Raw genomic sequence first — 23,656 nt, forward strand, 5'->3', positions numbered from 1 at the left:
TTGTTATATTCCAAAGGAGTCATGACTATACTAGTTTTTTTTTTCTTTTTTTTCTGAGCCTGACATCTGATATGCAGGTGGATCCAAGTTATTGTCTGGGGAGATGATGTCATGGCTGGAAAAGGAACAGAAAGCCGGATCAGGGAAGAGAGTAGCTACCTAATATGGGAAAGGGGTATAAATATTGTTGGCTGTAAACCCCATTGATTTGATATGATCTGGGGCCCATATTCAGCTTAGGAGCCTATGTGACCTCTGAATCCCTCTAGATCTGAGCTCACATTCTGTGGTCATGAGTAGGAACATTCCAAGCTGCCCTAATATTGACCCATCTTCCTCAGGTATAGCATAGAGTATGTTGTCCATCCCCCCTTCAGAGGAAAAGAACTTGCCAAGGTAGAATGCTGACCTGTCCAGAATCGTTCTGGAAGGACCCAGTCTTCAGGTCAGCCTACCTGTGAGGGCTGCTGCTGGCTGGAGAGGATGATGGCAGAGTGGAGGAGAGCTGCCTGACAGAGAGATGCTTCAGGGAGCACTCTCCCCAAATCATTGGTCCTAATGTCTTTTGCTTGTTTTTGCAGTCATTTCCATAAAAAGAACCTTGACATGACCAAGATCCGAAAAGGAAAACCCCAGCCCCTGCTCAGAGTGGACGACCATGACTTCACCATGAGGCCTGCCTTTGGAGGTAGGCCTGCATCCCCTGGTCCTAGTGGGCCTGTTCCCAGGGTTGCCTGCTCCTCTGTCAGGCATGGCCCTCTTCCATTCTGTCAGACTCTGTCCAACTCTGTTCTGGAGCCACAACTTATTCTCATGAAGAAAGAGATGGGAGGAAGGGAGGTGAGAGGCTTGTTTACTGAAGAGCAGCTGCCGGTGACTAACTTGTCCACATTCTGAAAGGAGACCTGTCCCCAAATCCTCTCAGCTGCTGCTAATTGCCCTAAAATAAATAAGAGTCAGCCACAGAGAATTTGGAGCCAAAATAATTCCCCTCCTTTCATTTGGGGCCTCTTTGGGAGTTTTGGATGTGAAGGGGTCACCTGCTTTCCAGTGAAGTCATTTCAAAGTCCCCTTCTAGACTTGCCTTCAAAGGAGCCAGAGAGGGACGGTGAGGCCTGATGACTGCCTCTTCCAGGAACCAATGAAATACTACAAGGGAGTTGGGGAAGTTGTCAGAAATCTGTTCCAGCCTACAGAGAATGGGGGGGTGGTGGTGGAGAATGCAGACTGGATGACATAGGTGTTGTAAAAGAGGGTCATGGTGCTACTCTATCTCTCCCAAGTCTGGTTTGTCACAGTAGTTTGCCATGAAGCATTGGGGGACCTGTGACTTCAGGCAAAGCAAAGTTTACTCAGGAAAAAAGAGACATAGCTCATGTATAGACATGTGAGGTGTCACTGGAGAAAACGACCACTTGCTATTTTTTTTTCTTTTTATCCCAATCTGTCCCACCTGAAATACATTCTCTTCCTTTTATTTTTCTTTTCTTTTTTTAAAAATATTTTATTTATTTATTTATGAGAAAGATAGGAAGAGAGAGAAAAAGGACCAGACATCACTCTGGTACATGTACTGCCAGGGACTGAACCCAGGACCTCATGCTTGAGGGTCCAATGCCTTATCCATTTTGCCACCTCCTGGACCACCCTTTTGTTTTCTTTATCTCTTAAAAATATTTATTTTCCAAAGTCCCAGGTGCAATTCCTTGTACCACTATAAGCCAGAGCTGATCAGTGCTCTGGTAAAAAAAATTAAAAGATATTTATTTATTTGGTTTGATAGGACACAGAGGAATTGAGAAAGGGAAAGGAATGTAGTAAGGAAGAGAGAATGAGAGACAGTTGCAGCACTGCTTCACTGCTCATGAAGGTGGGGACTGGGGGTTGAACTCTGCTCCTTGTGCATGGTAATGTGTGCACTCAACCAGGTGTGCCACCTTCTGGTCCCCTTTCCTCTCCTTTCCTTGCCTTTCCTTGCCTTTCCTTGCCTTTCCTTGCCTTGCCTTGCCTTGCCTTGCCTTGCCTTGCCTTGCCTTGCCTTGCCTTGCCTTGATTTCCCTTCCCTTCCCTTCCCTTCCCTTCCCTTCCCTTCCCTTCCCTTCCCTTCCCTTCCCTTCCCTTCCCTTCCCTTCCCTTCCCTTCCCTTCCCTTCCCTTCCCTTCCCTTCCCTTCCCTTTCCTTTTTCTCTCCTCTGCTCTCCTCTGCTCTCCTCTGCTCTCCTCTGCTCTCCTCTCCTTTCCTCTCCTCTCCTCTCCTCTCCTCTCCTCTCCTCTCCTCTCCTCTCCTCTCCTCTCCCCTCCCCTCCCCTCCCCTTCCCTTTCCCCTTCCCTTTCCCCCTTCCCTTCCCCTTCCCCTCCCCTTCCCTTCCCCCTCTCCTTCCCCTCCCCTCTCCTCCCCTTCCTTTTCTTTCCTTTCCTGTTTTCTTTTTATTTTTTTCTCCTTCCTTCTTTTTCTTTTCTTTTTAAAAATTAGTTAATTTATTTATGAGAAAGATAGGAGGAGAGAAAGAAGCAGCTATCACTCTGGTACATGTGCTGCTGGGGATCAAATTCGGCATCTCATGCTTGAGAGTCTAGTGCCTTAGCTACTGCACCACCTCCCAGACCACTCTTTTTTTTTTGGATATAGACAAAGAAAGGAAGAAAGTTACTGTAGACTGTAAACCATTAATTCCCCAATAAAGAAATTAAAAAGAGAGAGAGAGAGAGAGAGGCTCCATAACACCAAAACTTGTTGTTAATGTTTCAGGGGCACCAGCAGGCCAGGCTAGTGTTGTGGTGGTAGACAGAGACTGACTCGGGGACTCACGGCTGGGCTGAGAAGCTGCAGTTTAATCTTTATTCACGAGCGGGTAAATCACCACACCATGAGCTTCCCCATCATTCTTTCTCCCCTCCTGCTGCTGGGACTCTGGACGTCCTTAGCATACGGGGTGGGGAGAAAGAGGGGCGCGAAACTAGCAAGGGCCAAACCATTTCTCTCAGAGGTAGGGGGAAGGGGGCCAAACCAACACAAATACCAACATATTCCCCCTTTTCTTTTTAACTAAATGACCACAGTATCAGGGGTGTGGGGTGAACAAAAACCTATATCGTACAGGCATTTTCAAAAAAGAAACTGACACAAACATGGAGAAACATGTAAGCGGGCAACAAGAACCAGTGTGCTGCCAAGGGAAGGCCTGAGGGGGCCATTTTTTGCCTCTGGGCAAAACTTTATCAGCTTAAAAAAAACATTACCTGCCTCTGGGAGGCGTACTTGCCTCGATGGGCATTTTCTAGCATGGGGGGGGAGGGTGAGGCCTAGAGTCCCAAGGCATGGCTGCAGTCAGTCTTTGAGAAACCCAGCAGCATAAGGGAAGCTGCTAGTTTTGTGCAAAGTATCCGAGGTGTACCAGTGAGTCCGATAGTCCAAAGCAGATATCCACTGAAGAATTGCCAGGGGGTGAATTGTTGTACGTCTGTCTCGATTGGGAATGTCAGCCATCAGAATTCTGTAGAGAACTTGACAGCTGCAATTTACTTACTATGAAACAAACTTGTAGCATGTTAGAAGTTTATCACAATTGATAACTCTATTACAATTAGAAGTCTTTTTTAGAATGATTTTAAGGTTGTTTAAAGTTTAAACAATAGAATGTGAAAAGGTAGACATAAGAATCAAGGAAAGAAAACCTCAGGCATGAGAATCATTAGCATAGCCATTGTGTAATCTACCATTTCTAATAGAGAAGGTAATTGAGAGTTTTACATATCAACAAGTCTATTTAACCTTTTGTTACACCCATTCAAGATGGAGACACACCCTAGGTGTGTGCAGGTTTTGTTTAGACCAACTTGGTTAAAATATATTGATTTTTAACTAATTTTTTACCTCAGACTTTAAATGTAAGTTAATTTTATCTTTATGAGAATTACATTGAAAACCTTTTTCATTTAACTTTGTCTGATAAGAATATAGCCTTAAAGTTACATTGTTAACCTTAAAGTTAATGTTACCAAACTTTAAACACACACGTAAACATGGTCATTAATACACAAGGAGAGAAACCTTTGTTATGAAGACATGTCATTTTAAACATGAATTTAGATCTGTACTGTCTTAGTTGTTGTTGGGGGGGTCACCATCCGGAGGTGGCTTCTCGCACAGCTCCACTTCTAGGAATTGTAGGTTGCGATCTCTGGATGAATCTCTGCGTGTTCTAGCTTGTCTGCCTTCAGACCCAAGCTGGAGATCTCAGCCAGGGGGCCCAGTTTCGGCAGGGAGCCCGCGGTCTCCGGGTGGTCCGGGATCTGCCCAGACTTCATAGCACGAGGGCAGGCGGGCCAGCCATGCAGAAGGCGCGGGCCGAGGTGCCCTGGGGTGGTGGCCATGATAGGCCGCCACAGCCCTGCCCCATGGCCCTGCCATGTCTGCTGCCCTGCTCCCAGCGGCTGAGCAGCGTGGAGGGAGCCCACACCCAATGCCCCGCACCACGCGGCGGAAAGCCGGCTCATGCGTGCTGGCGTTGGGCTCCTGCGGGCTAGCGTTGGGCAGAAACCACAGAGTGGTCCAGAGATAAATGTTCCAGAAACAGCGAAACAGTCTCGTGAAGAAAGGGCAGAGGCCTTTGGAGATCTCTTCACAAGCAGAAGGCCATAGTACATAGGTAGCCAAATTGTCTTTACTTATCTGAGAGATGCGCAGGTCAGGTCCACGTGGGCGCCATTTGTTGTTAATGTTCAGGGGCTCCAGCAGGCCGGGCTAGCATCGTGGTGGTAGAGAGAGACAGACTCGAGGACACACGGCTGGGCTGAGAAGCTGCAGTTTAATCTTTATTCACGAGCGGACAAATCACCACACCATGTGCTTCCCTATCATTCTTTCTCCCCTCCTGCTGCTGGGACTCTGGACGTCCTTAGCATATGGGGTGGGGAGGAAGAGGAGCGTGAAACTAGCAAGGGCCAAACCATTTCTCTCAGAAGTAGGGGGAAGGGGACCAAACCAACACAAAGAATACCAACAAAAACTTGCTGCAATTTGATGGGAGCTAGACTGGAGCCTGGGTCACGCACCTGGCAAAGCAGTGTGTTATTTTTTGGGTCCAGGAATTAACTTTAAATCGGTCTATTTAAGTGACCTGACTCTTCTCTACTGGTCCTGTCCCCCATGTTTTCTTTTTCTTTTCTTTTTTTGTTTGTTTTTTGTCTCCAGGGCTCCACACCTGCACCACAAATCCACTGCTCCTGGAGGCTATTTTTCCCCCTTTTGTTGTTTTTTATCTTTGTTGTGGTTATTATTGTTGTTTTTGATGTTGTTATTGTTGGGTAGGACAGAGAGAAATGGAGAGGAGGGGAAGACAGAAGTGGGGGGGGGAGAAAGATAGACACATGCAGACCTGCTTCATTGCCTATGTTTTCTTTTCCTTTCTAAGCTTGCCCTCTCTCCACCCCCCTTTCCCTTTTACTAGTGGATAATAAAACCACCCCGGAATTTCCTGCTAGCCTATATATTTTCTTGCCTTTATTTTACCTCTAATAAGGGGACCATCTTTATGCCTGTGGGGACACTGAGGCCCAGGATTTTCAATCCATCAGCCCTGGCCAAGGCAGATCCAGGAAGGCTGGCAGGTCTTTCCTGCCACCTGAGATCTCCATCTTCTCTTGGTCCCCAGCATTCTTCTGGAAAGAGCAGGGGGGAGCAAGTTGTGCCTCTCCCTGAGCCTCAGCTTATAAAATGGGGACAGGCTCCCTTTGTCTGGTGGTGCTGTCAGGATTAAACAAGATAAGATAATATATGTAAAGCTGGTCCACATCCCTGAGGACGACCCAGCTGTCAGCCCTTCCTCTTGTGTAACTGTTAAGGGATTACAATATTAATTTATTTCAGAGACCAGGGCACTATCAAAGACCTCCAGGCTTCCCCCTAAACTCCCTGAGCTCTGACACCTGCTGAGCACAAGGAGCAGAGGAGGCCGTAGATTGTAGTGCCGGCCTGGGGTAAGGAGGTCACAGGGTAGGGGAGTTCCGGTTTTGGGGGCTGGGGTGGGCTGACCCTACCTGGGTCATTCTACCATGGAAGTTTTAGAGAATGCTTTCTTGGACTGAGTGATAGTCTCCCCAGTTGCGCACACACACATCACCATGCACAAGGACCCAAGTTCCAGCACCTAGACCCCACCTACTGGGGGGAAGCTTTACAAGCAGTGAAGCACTTTTTCAGGTTTCTCTCTTTCTCTTTTTCCCCTTGCTTTCTTGATTTCTGTCTCTATACAATAAAAATAAATAAAATAACATAATCATAATGTTTTCCAGAAGAAGGTCTAGGGAAGCTGTGTCAGCTTAGGGGGCTCCAAACAGGACAAGCTTGTCAGCAGGAAGCCCCACCTAGCTTGATCTGTAGGATGTCAGTTAAAATTCTGAGGAATGAGCTGGGGAAATAGCACAACAGTTTGCACAACAGACTCTGAGGCCTGAGGCTCAGGCTCTGAAGTCCTAGGCTCAGTCAATCCCTGGCACCACCAAAAGCTCTAACTGAGGAGGCCAGTGGTTTGTTCATTTATTTGTTTGTTTATAAGAAAAAGGAACAAGTGAGAAAGAACCAGAACAATGCTGGCACTTGCAAATATTGGGGATCAAGCGCAGAAACTCATATTTGAAAGTTCAACACTTTATGTACTGTATTTTCTGTGCTGCAATACAGTGATTAATAAAAATATGTGTTATACTGTAGGCAGGGTGGTGGCACACCCAGCTGAATTTACCATGTGCAAGGACCTGGGTTTGAGTCCTTGCTCCCCACCTGTAGGGAGAATCTTTATAAGGTCTGCTGCTATCTTTCTCTTTTCCTCATTTCCTTTCCCTCTCAATTTCTATATCCTATCTAATAATAATAAAAAAAATAGTAAGGTTAAAAAAATGGCTACTGAGAGCAGTGCAGGCACTGAGCTCCAGTGATAATCTTGGTGGCAGAAAAGTAGAATAAATATATAAAATAAAACATGTTATGTTATGCTATGCTATTTATTTATTTGATACATAGAGAGGAAGTGAGATACCTGCAGCACTACTTCACTGCTCAAGCTTACCCCTTGCAGGTGGGGACTGGAGGCTTCAATCCAGGTCCTTTTGCATGTGTGCTCAACCACATGTATCATTGTTTGGCCCCAGTCCAGTGGCTTTTATAACTCATCATTTCCTGGAGCATCTGGAGATGGTTTAGAGCCAAGAAGCCTTCCCTGAGGTGCTTTTTGATGGTCCCAAGTCCTCTTAGCACCTCTTCCCAACAGTGGTGGTGCCCAGGGGAGGTAGACAGAATGCAGGTGACTGTGCAAATAACAGAAGGCACGACTACCTTGGGAGCAGCTCTGTACCATGGCTACTGGAGGAAGTAGAACCCAGCCCCATGCTGCCCCATGGCCCAGCCTAGCCCCCTTCTCTTTGTAAGCAATACACTGAACCAGCCATGTAAGCAGAGAACCCATGACAGTTGTGGGGTGTGTCTTCTCATTCTCATCTTCCTGTCCTGTTTTATGTTTCTAATGAACTAATGTATGCAAGTATCTGGGAGAGAGAAATTTGTCTTAGGCTAGATAAACAAATACCCCTGGAATGACCTTTTCAGTCTAGAAAGAGAAAAGATTAAAAATCTAGCAGCTTCCTCATAATCCTAGGGATCAGTTGAAACAAAAATACCTTCTCTAAGCTCCACAGCTGTCCCATTCAGTAGAATGTCCTGGTTAAAGGAACCTCTACAAGGCTAGGAATTTCTCCTGTGTTTCTTGGGGGGAAGTGTTGGAGCTCTGGTTTGCCTTATTTTATTATTTTTATTTATTATTATTATTTTTTTCAAAGTCAGGGCCTTACACATACATGATTTCAGTGTTCCAGGCCACTTATAAAAATTATTTTTATTTTTTATTGCCACTAAGGTTATTGCAAGTGTTCAGTGCTTGCATTATGAATTCACCACTCTTGGTAAACATTTTTTCTTTTCCTTTTTTATATTTATTTATTTTTATTTGATAAGACAGAGAGTAATTGGGTGGGGAGGGGGAGATAGAGAAAGAGTGAGAAAGATAGACACCTGCTTCACCACTCCTGAAGTTGCCCCCACCACGGATGGGGAGCAGGGGCTCTAACCCAGGCCCTCCTGTATGGTAATGTGTGTGCTTAGCCCAGTGCACCACTGCCCAGCCCCAGGCCACTCCCCCCCCCCCCCAGATAGGAAGAGACACCAACTGTTCTAGAGCTTCTAGTACCACAGCACCTTCCAAGTGGTGCCAGAATCTGATCTGGGTGGTATACGTGAAAAGACAGATGTCACTGTCTCTTCACTTCTTGAATTTTGTTTACATTAATATTTATTTATTTACTTTGTAGTGTGGGCTGGCAAAATAGCTCACTTGGATCGGGCACTGCTTTGTCATGTATGCAACCCAGGTTTGTGCGATCCCCAACACATTGAAGGAAACTTTGATGCTGTGGTTTCTTTCACTCTCTCTCTGCCTCTTTGTCTCTGTCTTAAGAAATAAGATGAAATATAGGACTGGTGTAAAGATCCTGGTTCGAGCCCCTGGTTCCCCATCTGCAGGGGAGTTGCTTCACAGCAGGTCTGCAGGTGTCTGTCTTTCTCTCCCCCTCTCTGTCTTCCCCTCCTCTCTCCATTTCTCCCTGTCCTATCCAACAACAGTGACATCAATAACAACAACAATAAATACGATAAAAAACAACAAAGGCAACAAAAAGGAATAAATAAATATAAGAAAAAATATATATATAAAAAAAGAAGTGGAACCCTATAGTTCCGGGGTAACTTTTGTGACTGCTGTATTTTACTCAGCATATTCACTTTGAGGCCCACTCCTGTCATAGCATGTGCCAGAATTTCCTTCCTTTTCAAAGCTGAAGAATATTTCATTATTTGAATATATCACATTCTGTTTATTCATTCATCTGTCAATGTACATTGGAGTTGTTTCTATTTGTTGCCTATTGAATGATACTGCAGTGAATTTGAGTGTGTAGGTAACTGTCCAAAACCCTGTTTTGGGGTCAGACAGTGGTGCACCTAGTTATGCATACACATTACAGTGTGAAAAGACCCAGGTTCAAGCCCCAGGCCCCCACCTGTAGGGGGAAAAGCTTCAGGAGTGATGAAACTGAACTGCAAGTGTCTCTCTGTCTCTTTCCCTCTCCCCTATCAATTTCTCTGTTTCTATCCAATAATAAATAAATAAAAGATTTTATTTATCCTGACACCGGTCCTTGAGCTTAGCGCCACCTGCGCTTAACCTGCTGCGCTACAGCCCGACTCCCCTTAAATAAAACATTTTTACAGAAAAACTTGTTGTCAGTTCTTCTAGATATATGCCCAGAGGCAGTATTTCTGTACTTTGTAGTACTTTTAGGTTTTATTTTATTTTATATTTAAATATTTATTTATTGGATAGAAATAGATAGAAAACAATAGGGTAAGGGTAGATAGGGAGAGAGACAGAGAGAAAGAGAGACCACTTCACAACTCATGAAGCTTTCTCCCCGCAGATGGGAACAGGGGGCTTGAACCTGGGTGCTTGAACATTATAGCATATGCACTCAACCAGCTATGCCATCACCCAGCCCCCTCTTTTAGGTTTAATACTTGAGAAATTACCATACTTTCTTCTTATTTTTTAAACATTTTTTAATTGGGGAATTAATGTTTTACATTCAACAGTAAATACAATAGTTCGTACATGCATAACATTTCTCAGTTTTCCATATAACAATACAACCCCCACTAGGTCCTCTGTCATCCTTCTTGGACCTGTATTCTCCCCCCACCCACCCCCAAAGTCTTTTACTTTGGTGCAATACTCCAATTCCAGTTCAGGTTCTACTTCTGTTTTCTCTTCTGATCTTGTTTTTCAACTTCTGCCTAAGAGTGAGATCATCCCATATTCATCCTTCTGTTTCTGACTTATTTCACTTAACATGAATTCTTCAAGGTCCATCCAAGATGGGCTGAAAGCAGTGAAGTCACCATTTTTAATAGCTCAGTAGTATTCCATTGTATATATTTTATATATACAATGTATACATATGTATATATATACAATGTATATACATATATATACTATATATATACATATATATATCACAATTTGCTGAGCCACTCTTCTGTTGTTGGACACCTGGGTTGCTTCCAGGTTTTGGCTATTACAAATTGTGCTGTTAAGAACATAGGTGTACACAGATCTTTTTGGATGGGTGTGTTGGGTTCCTTAGGATATATCCCAAGGAGAAGAATTGCAGGATCATAGGGAAGGGCCATTTCAAATCTGAGAGTTCTCCAGACTGTTCTCCACAGAGGTTGGACCAATTTACATTCCCACCAGCAGTGCAGGAGGGTTCCTTTGACCCCACAACCTCTCCAGCATTTGCTGCTGTTACCTTTTCTGATGTATGACATTCTCACAGGAGTGAAGTGGTATCTTGTTGTTGTCTTTATTTGCATTTCTCTGACAATCAGAGACTTGGAGTATTTTTTTCATGTGTTTCTTGGCCTTTTGGATCTCTTCTGTGGTGAATATTCTGTCCATGTCCTCCCCCCCCATTTTTGGATGGGGTTATTTGTTGTCTTGTTGTTGAGATTTGCAAGTTTTTTATATATCCTGGTTATTAGCCTCTTGTCTGATGTATGGCATGTAAAGATCTTCTCCCATTCTGTGAGGGGTCTCTTGGTTTTGATAGTAGTTTCTTTAGCTGTGCAGAAGCTTTTAAATTTGATGTAGTCCCATAGGTTTATGCTTGTCTTAGTCTTCTTTGTAATTGGATTCGTTTCATTGAAGATGTCTTTAAAATTTATACTGAAAAGAGTTTTGCCAATATTTTCCTCTAAATATATGATAGTTTGTGGTCTAACATCCAAGTCCTTGATCCACTTGGAATTTACTTTTGTATTTGGTGAAATATAGTGGTTCACTTTCATTCTTCTGCATGTTTGAACCTATTTTTTTCCAACACCATTTGTTGGAGAGACTCTGCTTTCCCCATTTAATAGTCTGGGCACCTTTGTCAAAGATTAGATGTCCATAGGTGTGGGGCTTACTTCTGGGCTCTCAATTCTATTCCATTGGTCAGTGTGTCTATTCATGTTCCAGTACCAAGCAGTTTTGTTTACAATGGCCCTATAATGCAATTTGAGATCTGGGAGTATTTATGGTGGTCTGACTGTTTATAGAAGGAAGACCTTTCAGAACTTCTTTCAGTGCAGGCTTGGTGATAGTTGATTCTTTCAACTGTTGCTTGTCTGAGAAGGTTTTTATGCTTTCATCTAGTCTAAATGACAGTGTAGCAGGATACAGTAGCCTTGGTTGAAAGCCTTTCTCATTGAGCACTTGATAGATACCTTGCCATTCTCTTCTGGCCTGTAGTGTTTGTGTGGAGAAGTCTGCTGCTAATCTTATGGGTTTTCCTCTGTAGGTGACTCTTTGTTTTTCTCTTGCAGCCTTCAGGATCCTTTCTTTAACCTTATTCCTTTCCATTCTAAATATGGTGTGTCTTGGTGTCTTTAAGTCTGGGTTAATTCTGTTTGGAACCCTCTGGGCTTCTTGAACCTTTATGTCTTTGATGTTGTCTAGACTAGAGAAGTTTTCAGCTATTATGTCCTGAAGAATGCTTTCTTCTCCTCCCTCTCTTTCCTCCTCTGGTAAGCCAATAATGCATATATTATTTGTTTTGAATTCATCCCATAGGTCTCTGTTGTTTTCAGTATCTCTTAATCTCTTGACTTCAAAATAAATAATATACTTATTATTGGCTTACCAGAGGAACTCAAGCTTTCCCCTGGGGACCATGTTCCATCTGATAGAATAATACTTTCCTTGAGAACAGGAGACTGTTGGCAAGTTCTCCCAGTTTAGTTTGCTGGAAATTTTTATCTCACATGCTTTCTTGGCAAGCCAGTGGGAAATAGCACATACTTTTTTTTTTTTTTTGTAGATAGAGACAAAGAGGCAAGAAAGGGGAGAGGGAGAGGCTGAAAAAGGGAGAAGGAAAGAAAGAAAGATCACAGCATCAAAGCTACTTTCAATGCAGTGGGGGCCAGGCTTAAAACTGGGTCATGTACTTGGCAAAGCAAGACATTATCCAAGTGAGCTATTGTGTCACTGCAGAAATAATGTACTTTCTGGACCATGTAAGGAGAATAATGGCAGGAAAATTAGAAACCAAGAACTTTTTTTTGTCTAAGGCTGTATTTCCCTTGTGCTGCCTTGAAGTTGTTACTTTCCCAACACTCTGCCAAGAACATCTATTTGGTTTACTAGATCCTTCTCTTAAAGTGAAATACACACACACACACACACACACACACACACACACACACACACACACACTGTCCCCACTCCTTCCCCTCACACACAGTGTTAAAGGGCCAAGCTTAGATGTCTAACGAGTTTAACTTGACTATAGTCCTCCTCCTCCTCCTTCTTCTTCTTTTAGCATTTGCCCTTCTTCTGTAGCCAGTTAACAGCGTCAGGTTGAGCCTGATGTAAAGTTTCGAGACCTCCTTTGAATCTGGAGAGGTGGCAGTCGTTGACTATGTGGATCATAGTCTGTCTGTAGCTGCAGGGGCAGTTCGGGTCGTCTCTAACACCTGATAAAACTTGGTACCCCACAAAACATAAAAAGAAGAGAGGAGGAAAGATCAGAAATTTTGGAAGAATTTGTCCCTAAACCAGGTTGGCAAGCGGTGCAGTACAGAAAGTTCTGAAGCATCTGGGAGCATTGACCTTGAACAGTAGGGCAGACCAAAGGTGAAGGTTAAGGCCATTGCCACTCTGCGTGAAAGAGCAGGGCTGCTGGTTCTGCTCTAGCCTGAAGCACCAGCTCTCCCCATGCATTTCTGGAGCTGCCAGAACACAGTCAGTTCATTTGCAGCAACCCACATCCCTGAGGATGTGACCTGTACTCCCTTGTTTACACTTTTCCAGAGCACTGATGCCAATACCCCCTCCCCCACTCCAGGCTAGATCAATTTCTCCTTAAAAAGCAGGAGCTGTGGAAAGCAAGGCAGCCCTGATAGACACTGTGACACACACTCCCAAGTTGAGACATTGATCTGGAAAATGGCCTTTGCCAAAATGAGTTCCTGCTCAAACACTGGGCACATTATCTGGGAACCAGGCCACTGGGAGGTGGGTCTCAAGAGGATGGTGGCTAGATTGTTTCCTCTTCTTGGCTCTTGATAGGATTGGATATTGTATGTTACTTGAAGCTTTTAGAGAAAGAGTAGACAGAATGGAGGGAGGAGGGAAGAGGAAATGGGGCCACACACAGCGCATCTTCTACGAGGGGAAGCACTACCTAGGGATAAGAGCAATGATTCTGGGGCAAAGTGGCAGCACATCCCACTGAGCACACATATTATTACCATGAGCAAGGACCTAGGTTCAAGCCTCCAGTCCCGACCTGTAGGGTGGAAGCTTCTTGAGAGGTGAAGCAGTGCTGCAGGCATCCCTATCTACCCATCTCTATTTACTCCTTCCCCTCTCAATTTCTCTCTGTCTTATCAAAAAGAAAGGAAGGCAGAAAGAATGAAAGGACCTCCAGGAGCAAAGAATTTGTCCTGCAGGCTCTGAACCCCAGAAATAACCCTGGTGGCAATAAAAAAGCAATAATTCTGAGGCTTCTTTTATTATTTCATTTTCTTTTTTATAATTTTAACTTTTTATTTATGTATTGGATACAGAAAGCTAGAAATCAAGAAGGTAGTAGGAGATAGAGAGGGAGAGAGCCAAAGAGACACCTACAGAACTGGTTCACCACTTGCAAAACTTTCCCCCTGCAGGTGGGGACCAGGGGCTTGAACCCAGGTCCTGTACATTGTAACATGTGCACTCCAACCAGGTGTACCACTACCTAGCCCCCTTTCTTTTGTTTTCTTTTGCCACTTGGCTTCTTCCTTCTTGATTTCATTTCTTCTCCCTTCCTTTATTATTTTTTTATATGGACAATGAGACAAGAAATAGAGAAAAAAGTAGAGAGAAAGCGACAGATCACTTCATATCCTGCCACCTTCTAGAAACCAAGTTGTAGATGCTACCATGATTCCATCCTGACTTCTCTGGGCAGATGACCTCACCAGTCTGTCCTGGAACCTCACCTCTTCAGAGCTCTACTGCACTTGGGAAAGATAGAAACAGGCTGGGGTAATGGATCAATCTGCCAATGCCCATGTTAGTGGAGAAGCAATTAAAGAAGCTAAAACTATCTTCTGTGCTCCCAATTATTTATTTATTTATTTAATTGACTTTTAACATCTCTTTTTTTATTAGTGAGTTAATAATGACTTACAAGATTGTGGGATAAGAGGGGTACAATTCAATACAATTCCCACCACCAGAGTTTCACATCCCATCCCCTCCATTGGAAACTTCCCTACTCTTTATCCCTCTAGGAGTATGGACCAAAGATCTTTATGGGGTGCAAAAGGTGGGATGTCTGGCTTCTGTAATTGCTTCTGCACTGGACATGGGCATTGACAGGCTGATCCATACCCCGAGTTTGTCTCTATCTTTCCCTAATGGGGTAGAGATCTGGGGAAGTGGGATTCCAGGATGCATTGGTGAGGTCCTCTGCCCAGGAAAGTCAGGTTGGCATCATGGTAGCATTTGCAACTTGGTAGCTGGAAAGAATTAAGATATAAAACAGAACAAGAGGGGCTGGGCGATAGCACAGCAGGTTAAGCACACATGGCATAAAGCACACAGACTGACGTAAAGATACCAGTTTAAGTCTCTGGCTCCTCACCTGCCGGGGGGTGGCTTCACAAGCGGTGAAGCAGGTCTATAGGTGTCTATCTTTCTCTCCCTTCTCTGTCTTCCCCTCCTCTCTCAATTTCTCTCTGTCCTATCCAACAACAACAACACCAATAACAATAATAACAACAAGGACAACAAAAAAATTGGGGAAAAATAGCCTCTAGGATCAGTGGATTCATAGTGCAGACACCAAGCCCCAGCTATAACCCTGGAGGAAAACAAAGCAGAACAAATTGTTTAGTAATCAGGAACTCACAGGTAAGAATATAGCAGATGAGATTTGGGCTCTTCATATTGGAAGATGCTAGGAAGTCTATTTTAGATATATTCCAAGGGTCCTATGACTTTACTAATTTTTGATTGATCTCAACAGATAACATGCATGTGGGCTAAAAGTATTGCCTACAAAGACTGTGTCAGAGTTGAGAATAGGACTAGAAAGCTGGATCAGGACAGAGAATAGCTCCCAAATATGGGAAAAGTATATAAATAATGTTAACTGTAATCATTTTGATTACAGTTGTTGTCTTACATTGAGGGCAAGGTCCAGTAGAGGCCCACAAGAGGGTTTATGATGTTATTCCTGGTGGAGATGACCATTGATGGTGGAGGAAAGGATCTGTTAGAGGTTTAGGCCCATAATATCTATGTGGGAATTCCAGGATTCCCTGACTAGGGCCCCGGATGATGGAGTGGCCTAGTAGTGACCAAAAGGGCCATCATTAAAGTATGCCAGTCTCCCTTATCCAGCTTTTGTAGTCCTTACTACAAAAGTGTGACTGGGCTAGGCTTAGAGTGATTTAGGAAAGTGAAATAGGGAGTAGGTGAGAAAGGTATCTAGGTCTATGTAGAAAATCTTTGACTAAGTACTTTATTATTTTTTTTAGGTCTTTCTACTTCCTTGCTACAATTATTGAGTCACTGTAGACTATTGTGCACTTTTACTTTGAGGTATATATTTTCCCCTAACTTATGCATACATGTGCACATGTGCCTTAGTGATTCCTCTCCTAGGGATATATCCTATAGAGTCAAACACACCCATCCAAAAAACATGTGTACACCTATGTTCATAGCAGCACAATTCATAATAGCTAAAATCTGGAAACAACCCAGGAGCCCAGCAACAGATGAGTGGCTGAGAAAGCTGTGGTATATATACACAATGGAATACTACTCAGCTATTAAGAATAATGAATTCATTTTCTTCAACCCATCTTGGATGGAGCTAGAAGAAATTATGTTAAGTGAGATAAGCCAGAAAGAAAAAGACGAGCACAGGATGATCCCATTTATAAAAAGAAGTTGAGAAAGCAGAGCAGAAAGGGATATGAAAGTTAACATTTGATTGAATTTGGAGTATTGCACCAAAGTAGAAAAACTCGGGACAGGGGAGGGTAGATTTCTAGCTCCACTGTAGGGGTTTGGGGGTAGGGACACAAACCCTGGATGGCAGGAATGGAGTTAATATATAATCCTATTAACTTATAGTCTTATAAATCATTATTTAATCAATATGAGAGGGTAAAATAAATCGAATGTCTCTAGCTTTCTAATGCAATGGCTTCTGTTCTAACTTTATATATATTCCTTCAATATACAGCACTTAAGGTTTCAAATTAGTAAACTGATTGATTTCAACACTGGGATCAAACTGTAAAGTCATTTTTAATAATAAGTTTCTTTTGAAATATTAAATCACCTGTGATCTTAGACCAGGGAGATCAGAAACAACTGGCCTTACAAGACATTTATAAATAGCATTAAATAACATAAGTCATGGTAAGGTCTTGTATGGAACCTCTGGGGCATGGCTCATTTTTCTTCATGCTTCTCTTGATCCATACCATTTGATACTGCATCTGATGATGTCAACCAATCAATGCAACCAGCCATCTTGACATGTTTCACTTTGGACTGTGTCCAGAGATGCCAGGCCTAGGATGTTAACCCTCTAGCTCCAATACCTGGGTGAGACTTTTCCTAAATCACAGGGCTCTTAAGTTCCATTTCGGGCGGCATGCCTTCTGGAAGAGTTATAGAACCTAGATATGGACCATACTCCCTGTGGGGGAGAAGTGATAGGAGGAAGAGGATATGAGGGCTCTGAACTCCAGCTCTATCAAGACTCGGAGAGAGAGGAGGCAAAATAGGGTTATGTGTGGATTGGAGAGGAAGAGAGGACTGGATGTGGAAGAAAAAGGGGGAAATTGTGTACAATATAGGCAGATAGTTGCAGAGAAAACAGTTAAACCATGTCTGCTACCTTAGGAGAACTGCTGTGGTGAGACTGGGGATTCAGAACTCTGGTGGTGGGAATGATGTGGAGGTATACCCCTGTTGACATGTAATTTTGAAAATCAATATTAAATTACTAATAAAATTAAAAAGAGAGAAATAGAGAGAGAGAAGGGAGAAATACCTGTAGCATTTTTCTACCATTCATGAAGTTTCTTTCTTATAGGTAGGTCTGGGGTCTTGAACCCAGGCTTTGTATGTGCTCTATTGAGTAAGCCACCACTCAATCCCTGAGCTGTCTCAAGCTAATGAGGCTCAGAGGAAGAGGAAGTGAAGTGACTAGTTTCCCCCAGGGCAGTGTTGTAGCACAGCCTGTGAGGGACTGGGTGCTGGAAGAGGTCCCAGCCAGGTACATAGGCAGGCCCTCCCTCATACTCCAGGCCACTGAGGAGGACCCCCTCACCTATAAGACACTCCTAGAACCTGGGTTAAAAGGAGAATATGACTGTTAGAGCAGGTTATTATCTGAGGAATGCAGGAAAATTAAAATAACAATATATACCCTAATTTATCAGAGAGAGGGAAACACAAAAGGTAAAACATTGTAGAGGCCTGGAGATAGCTCACCCAGTAGGGCACACACATAACTATGGATGAGGGCTCTGATTCAAGCCACGGGCCACCACACTGAGCAGTAGTATAAAAATTGCTAACACTTTGAATGACTGAATGAATTCCTCCCTGGGCAAGCAGGTGCCCAAACCCTGTCAGAGACTTTTAGGACTCATTCTTGGATCCCATTTTGTTCTTTTTAGCTGTCACAAGATGCTCAGGGTCTTGGTTTAAGTACTAGAGCAACCTATTACCTCCACCCTGCAGACTCAGCCTTGGACATAGGAAGAAGTCATTAGTTCATGGACTCACCCAACAATCACAGATTCAACATCTGCAATGGCCCAGGAGAGGCCCATGAGGCAGACACAGGTCTTGCCCTCCCTAATACTCAGATAACTTGAACTGCAGCTTCACCCTGGTCTAGTGTGGCTACTCCCCAAAATGAGGTGGAGGACTGTGTTGTCACTAGCTGTCTTTCCCACCCCCACTCATCCTCAAAGATTTTTAAAGTTTTGCTGCATCATAGGGTAATTCCATATTTGTTTGTTTTTGCCTCCAGTTGCTAGGGCTCCATGCCAGCACTATGAATCCATGAATCCACAACTTTTGGTGACCTTTTTTTTTTTTTTTCAGAGAGAAATCAAGAGAGGAGGGGAAGACAGAGAGGGGGAGAGAAAGACAGACACCTGCAGACCTGCTTCACTACCTATGAAGCGAACCCCTTGCAGGTCGAACTGGGATTCTTGCATGGGTCCTTGTGCTTCAAACTACATATTTATTTGTTAGAGGACTCTCCATACAGTTTCCAAAGGGGCTGCACCAGTTTTCATTCCCACCAGCAGTGTAGCAGAGTTCTTTTTCCTCCATAACCTCGAACACAACTGTCATTTCCTGATTTGTTGGTGGAAGCCATTCTCTCAGGTGTGATGGAGCTCTCTCCATGTAGTTTTAATTCTGTAATGATAAGTGAAGTGGATCATTTGTTTTAAGTATTTTTAGTTGTTATTAATAGTTTGTTACAAGATTATAAGATTACAATGTATAATTCTATACCACACCCACCACCCAAATTCTGTATCCCTCCCCTCTAACCTCCCATAGATAACCATTATAGTTCTCGAAAGTCTTATAAACAGTTTCCTTGCTTCTGTTTTGTTTGGATTTTTTATTTTATGTTTTGGCAAGCTTATATAAATCTGATCTCTAGATTCCACATATGAATGAAACCATCTGGTAGTTGTCTTTCATCTCTTTACTTATTTCACTAAGCATAATTACCTCCATCCAGTTCCATCCATTTTGTCCCAAAGGATATAATATCATCTTTTTTGACTACAGAGTAATATTCAATGGAATATATATCTCATAACTTTTTTTTTGCCTCTAGGGTTATCACTCAGGCTCAGTGTTGGCACTATGAATCAATTGTTCCTGGAGGCTTTTTAAAAATTTATTTTTATTTTTTTATTTTAATTTTTTTTGAGGCTTTTTTTAAAAAATAAGATAGGCCAAAGAAAAATTGAGAGAGGAGGAATACAGGAAAATGAAAATAACAACATATACCCTAATTTATCAGAGAGAGGGAAACACAAAAGGTAAAACATTGTAGAAGCCTGGAGATAGTTCACCCAGTAGAGCACATACTTTACTATGGACAAGGACCCTGGAGGAGAGGAGGGGAAGATAGAGAGTGGGGGAGAAAGACGTCTGCAGATCTGCTTCACTGCTTGTGAAGTGACCCCCCTTCTGGTGGGGAGCCAGGATCTTGAACCCGGATTTTGTATGGGTCATTGCACTTCTTACTATGTACTAAGCCAGTGTGCTACTGCCCAGCACCTTAAAACTTCTTTAGCCATTCATCTGTTGATGGGCATTTAGGCTGCTTCCACTCTTCATATTGTGACTAATGCAGCTGTGAACTTAGGGGTGCATATGTCCCTTCTAATTAGTGTTTGAGTGTCCACTGGATAAATACCAAAGAGTGATGTTGCTGGGTCATGAGGTAATTCAATTTTTATTTGTTTAAAGATTGTCCATACAGTCTTCCAAAGGGGAGGGGCTGTACCAGTCCCCCCCTCTGCTATTTTTTCCCCAAGGTCATAGATATGAGTTGAATATATATATTTTCTTTTTTCAAGTTTATGCATATCAATTCTCTATATTCCACATATGAGTGAAATCATCTCACTCATAAAGTAGTAAAGTTGTTCTTTACTCCTTATTTATTTCACTAAGCATAATCACTGTCAGTCCCACCTCTTTAGTCTCAAAAGACTAAAGACTTCGTCTTTTTTTTAAAACTACAGAGTAGTACTTCATTGAGTACATGTCTCATGACTTTTTTAAAAAAATATTTATCTGTAAGGCTCAAATTAGTGACTTTATTCCATTGTCCACCAGCTGTCTTTCCTCTTCCATAGGCCCTGCCATCCCTGTGGGTGTGGATGTGCAAGTGGAGAGCCTGGACAGCATCTCGGAGGTGGACATGGTACGCAGTGCCTTGGAGGGCAGCTTCTGTTCACAGATGGGGAGAGGGCACTTCCTGGTGCACAACAGATGCAAACAGGTGGAAACAGAAAACTCAGTTTCAACACCAGACAGGCCTGATGGGAGACTGTGTCCCCACATGCCTTCTTGGTTGGTGGCATTTGACTGGCTTGGCCCATCTTGCTGAGCAGAGGGAAACTTGATGTCATCTTTCATCTGGACCCCTGCCAGGTGATGTCAGGATTGAGGGGTCCTGGATAAACAGGACAAGGTCTTATGACCATCTGTAAAATAATCTCAGGAACAAGAGCAGTAAAAACAGATTGGGGGTAGAGGTGTACTTGGTTAAGTGCACATGGTAGTATGTGGATGAACCCACATAAGGACGGGTTCAAGCTTCCATTCTCCACCTGCAGCAGGAAGGCTTCACAAGTGCCGAAGCAGGTCTGCAGGTCTTTCTATCCCCCTGCCCCACAACTTCTCTCTGTCCTATCAAAGAAAAAGAAAGAAAGAAAGAAAGAAAGAAAGGCCACCAGCAGTAGTGGATTCATAGTGTCAGCACCAAGCCCATATAATTGAAGGCAACAAAACAAAGCCAAAAAAAAAAAAAATTGAGACAAGGTACCTCCAGAGAGCCTTCCATCATCACTGGATCTCTGTGGACACTGTCAAGCAGCAACAATAAAATCAAAGAAACACAGGCTTTCAATCTGAAGATGTCTTGGTTGAGACCTGAAGGATAAGGAGACATTCCTGGTGAGGTTGTCAGCAATATAGAACTTGTCGGGGGGGGGGGGTCCCTAGGGAGAAGAAGCCTCTGTGAATCCTCTATGTTGCAAACATTTATTGAGCATGAACCTTACTGGGTACTAAACTCGGGTCTGGGAAATCAACAGTAGGCAGGACACAACTCTGCTTTCAAAAATCTTATAGGTCTGATGGTGGGAGCCCTCTGAAATAGGAGACTTCACTGTCTAGGTTTCAGGAGGTGTCCACTGTACAGTGGAAACTGACTAGTCAGTCAGTAGGTTGGCCATATGTGCAAAGGTCCAGATGACAAAGACAGGTCTCTAGGGCAGTCCCACCCAGCTAACCCCGGGCTGTGGACATCACAGCTGCTATTTTCATTTACAAAGCTTCCCAGTCTCTTGGGAAACCACTTCACTATGCCTCAAAACAAACCTTTTCTCCCCACCCCCCATATTGTACATGTGCCCCACCTTGGTCATTATCCTCAAAGCTGCAGAACCATCATCTCCAGGGTGCTGGGTGGTGGTATACTTGGTAGAGCATACATACATATACATACTACCATGAGCAAGGGCCAAGATTCAAGCCCTCTGCTCCTCACCTGCAGGGGGGAAGCTTCATGAGTGGTGAAGCAGTGCTACAGGTATCTCTTCCACTCTCTCCCTCACCTACCCCTCTCAAATTCTCTCTGACCCTATTCAAAATAAATAAATAAATATTAAATATTAAAAAATGAAAAACTCTGGAGGTGTCTGTCATAGCATAAAAGGAAGAGTTGGGTGAAAAGACGTCTAAGCCTTCTCTGCCTGGCTGCCCCACAGGATTTCACCATGACATTGTACTTGCGGCACTACTGGAAGGATGAGAGGCTGGCTTTCCGCAGCAGCAGCAACAAGAGCATGACCTTTGATGGGCGGCTGGTCAAGAAGATTTGGGTGCCTGATGTCTTCTTTGTCCACTCCAGACGATCCTTCATCCATGACACCACCACTGACAACATCATGCTGAGGGTGTTCCCTGATGGCCAAGTGCTCTACAGCATGAGGTAGCATCCAGGGTCACTACTTCTTTATCTAGTGCTACCCATCCCTTCCCTTCCCTTCCCTTCCCTTCCCTTCCCTTCCCTTCCCTTCCCTTCCCTTCCCTTCCCTTCCCTTCCCTTCCCTTCCCTTCCCTTCCCTTCCCTTCCCTTCCCTTCCCTTCCCTTCCCTTCCCTTCCCTTCCCTTCCCTTCCCTTCCCTTCCCTTCCCTTCCCTTCCTTCTTCCTTCTCCTTTGCTTCCTTTTCCATCTTTCCTTTCTTTTTCTGTTTTCCTTTCTTCCACCCCCTCTCTTTTTATTCTTTTTATTTTCCCAGATCATTTTTATTGGTGGTGGTAGTGGTGGGAAATAATGATTTGCATTTCTTTTTCCTTTTTATTTTTTAATATTTATTTATATATTCCCTTTTGTTGCTCTTGTTGTTTTATTATTGTAGTTATTATTGATGTTGTTGTTGTTGGATAGAACAGAGAGAAGTGGAGAGAGGAGGGGAAGACAGAGAGGGGGAGAGAAAGGTAGACACCTGCTTCACTGCTTGTGAAGCGACTCCCCTGCAGGTGGGGAGCTAGGGCCTCAAACCGGGATCTTTACACTGGTCCTTGTGCTTTGCACCATGTGTGCTTAACCTGCTGTGCTACTGCCTGACTTCCTTCTTTTTCCTTTTAAATTTTATTATTATTATTTTTAACCAGAGCACTGCACAGCTGGTGGTGCTAGGGGTTGAGCCTACAGAGCTTCAGGCATGAAAGCCTTTTGTGTAGCCATTATGTTATCTTTGCAAAACTCTCCCACCTCTGAAATAATGATTTACAAGAAGGCTGTAGAAATGGTACAATTTCTTATCTCCCCAGGGTAGGTGTCTGCCAACCACTCTCTCCACCAACTGAACTCTTTCTCCATTGTCATGCACTGGGTCCCAACATCCTTTACACCTCCCCCCTTTCTCCTTTAGAGTCCTTGGATCTACTGCAGTACACCACAGCTGGTTTTTCACCTTGTGTTTTCTCTTCCTTTTTAAAAAGTCCAACCTATAAATGAGGTCATCCAGCACTCAGTATTCATCTGTCTCCTCTTGACTTATCTCACTTAAATAGGTCAATGCCATTCTGATGTGAGGAGTCAATCCTTTTGGCCTTGAAGAGTTTTAGAAGCTGCCATTGCAGATGGGTTTGTGGCTTGTATGGACTATATAGATCTTTTCAAGTCATTCAGAACTCAAGTAGATGTGTGTGTGTGTGTGTGTGTGTGTGTGTGTGTGTGTGTGTGTATGTGTGTACAAGGGCACAAATTTGTACCTATATCTATATCTATGTCTATGTATCCATATTTATGTCTACATTTATTTTTAATGTAATTCTGGGAAATAATCCAGACTCATATATATATATATCAAGTTCTCCTCCCCGGTTTGATTTTTTAAAAATTTCTTTATTGGGGAATTAATGTTTTACATTTGACAGTAAATACAATAGTTTGTACATGCATAACATTTCTCAGTTTTCCATATAACAATACAACCCTCACTAGGTCCTCTGTCATCCTTCTTGGATCTATATTCTCCCTCCCCCCAGAGTCTTTTACTTTGGTGCAATATTCCAATTCCAGTTCAGGTTCTACTTCTGTTTTCTCTTCTGATCTTGTTTTTCAAATTCTTCCTAAGAGTGAGATCATCCCATATTCATCCTTCTGTTTCTGACTTATTTCACTTAACATGAATTTTCCAAGGTCTATCCAAGATCAGC

General features: G+C 43.3%; 1 protein-coding gene across 2 annotated transcripts in view; it reads left to right on the plus strand.

The window, feature by feature from the left end:
• Positions 1–23,656, plus strand: part of GABRR2 (gamma-aminobutyric acid type A receptor subunit rho2) — a 59,652-nt gene that overhangs the window by 10,317 nt on the left and 25,679 nt on the right. For both annotated transcript variants that reach the window (XM_060205492.1, XM_007533534.2), the window contains exons 2-4: positions 582–688; positions 20,059–20,126; positions 21,697–21,920. In XM_060205492.1, coding sequence (XP_060061475.1) covers positions 582–688; positions 20,059–20,126; positions 21,697–21,920 — 399 coding nt within the window. The remainder of the gene's footprint in view (positions 1–581; positions 689–20,058; positions 20,127–21,696; positions 21,921–23,656) is intronic.

The sequence above is a fragment of the Erinaceus europaeus genome, chromosome 13, assembly GCF_950295315.1.
Source record: "Erinaceus europaeus chromosome 13, mEriEur2.1, whole genome shotgun sequence".
In the NCBI taxonomy this organism is placed as follows: Eukaryota; Metazoa; Chordata; class Mammalia; order Eulipotyphla; family Erinaceidae; genus Erinaceus; species Erinaceus europaeus.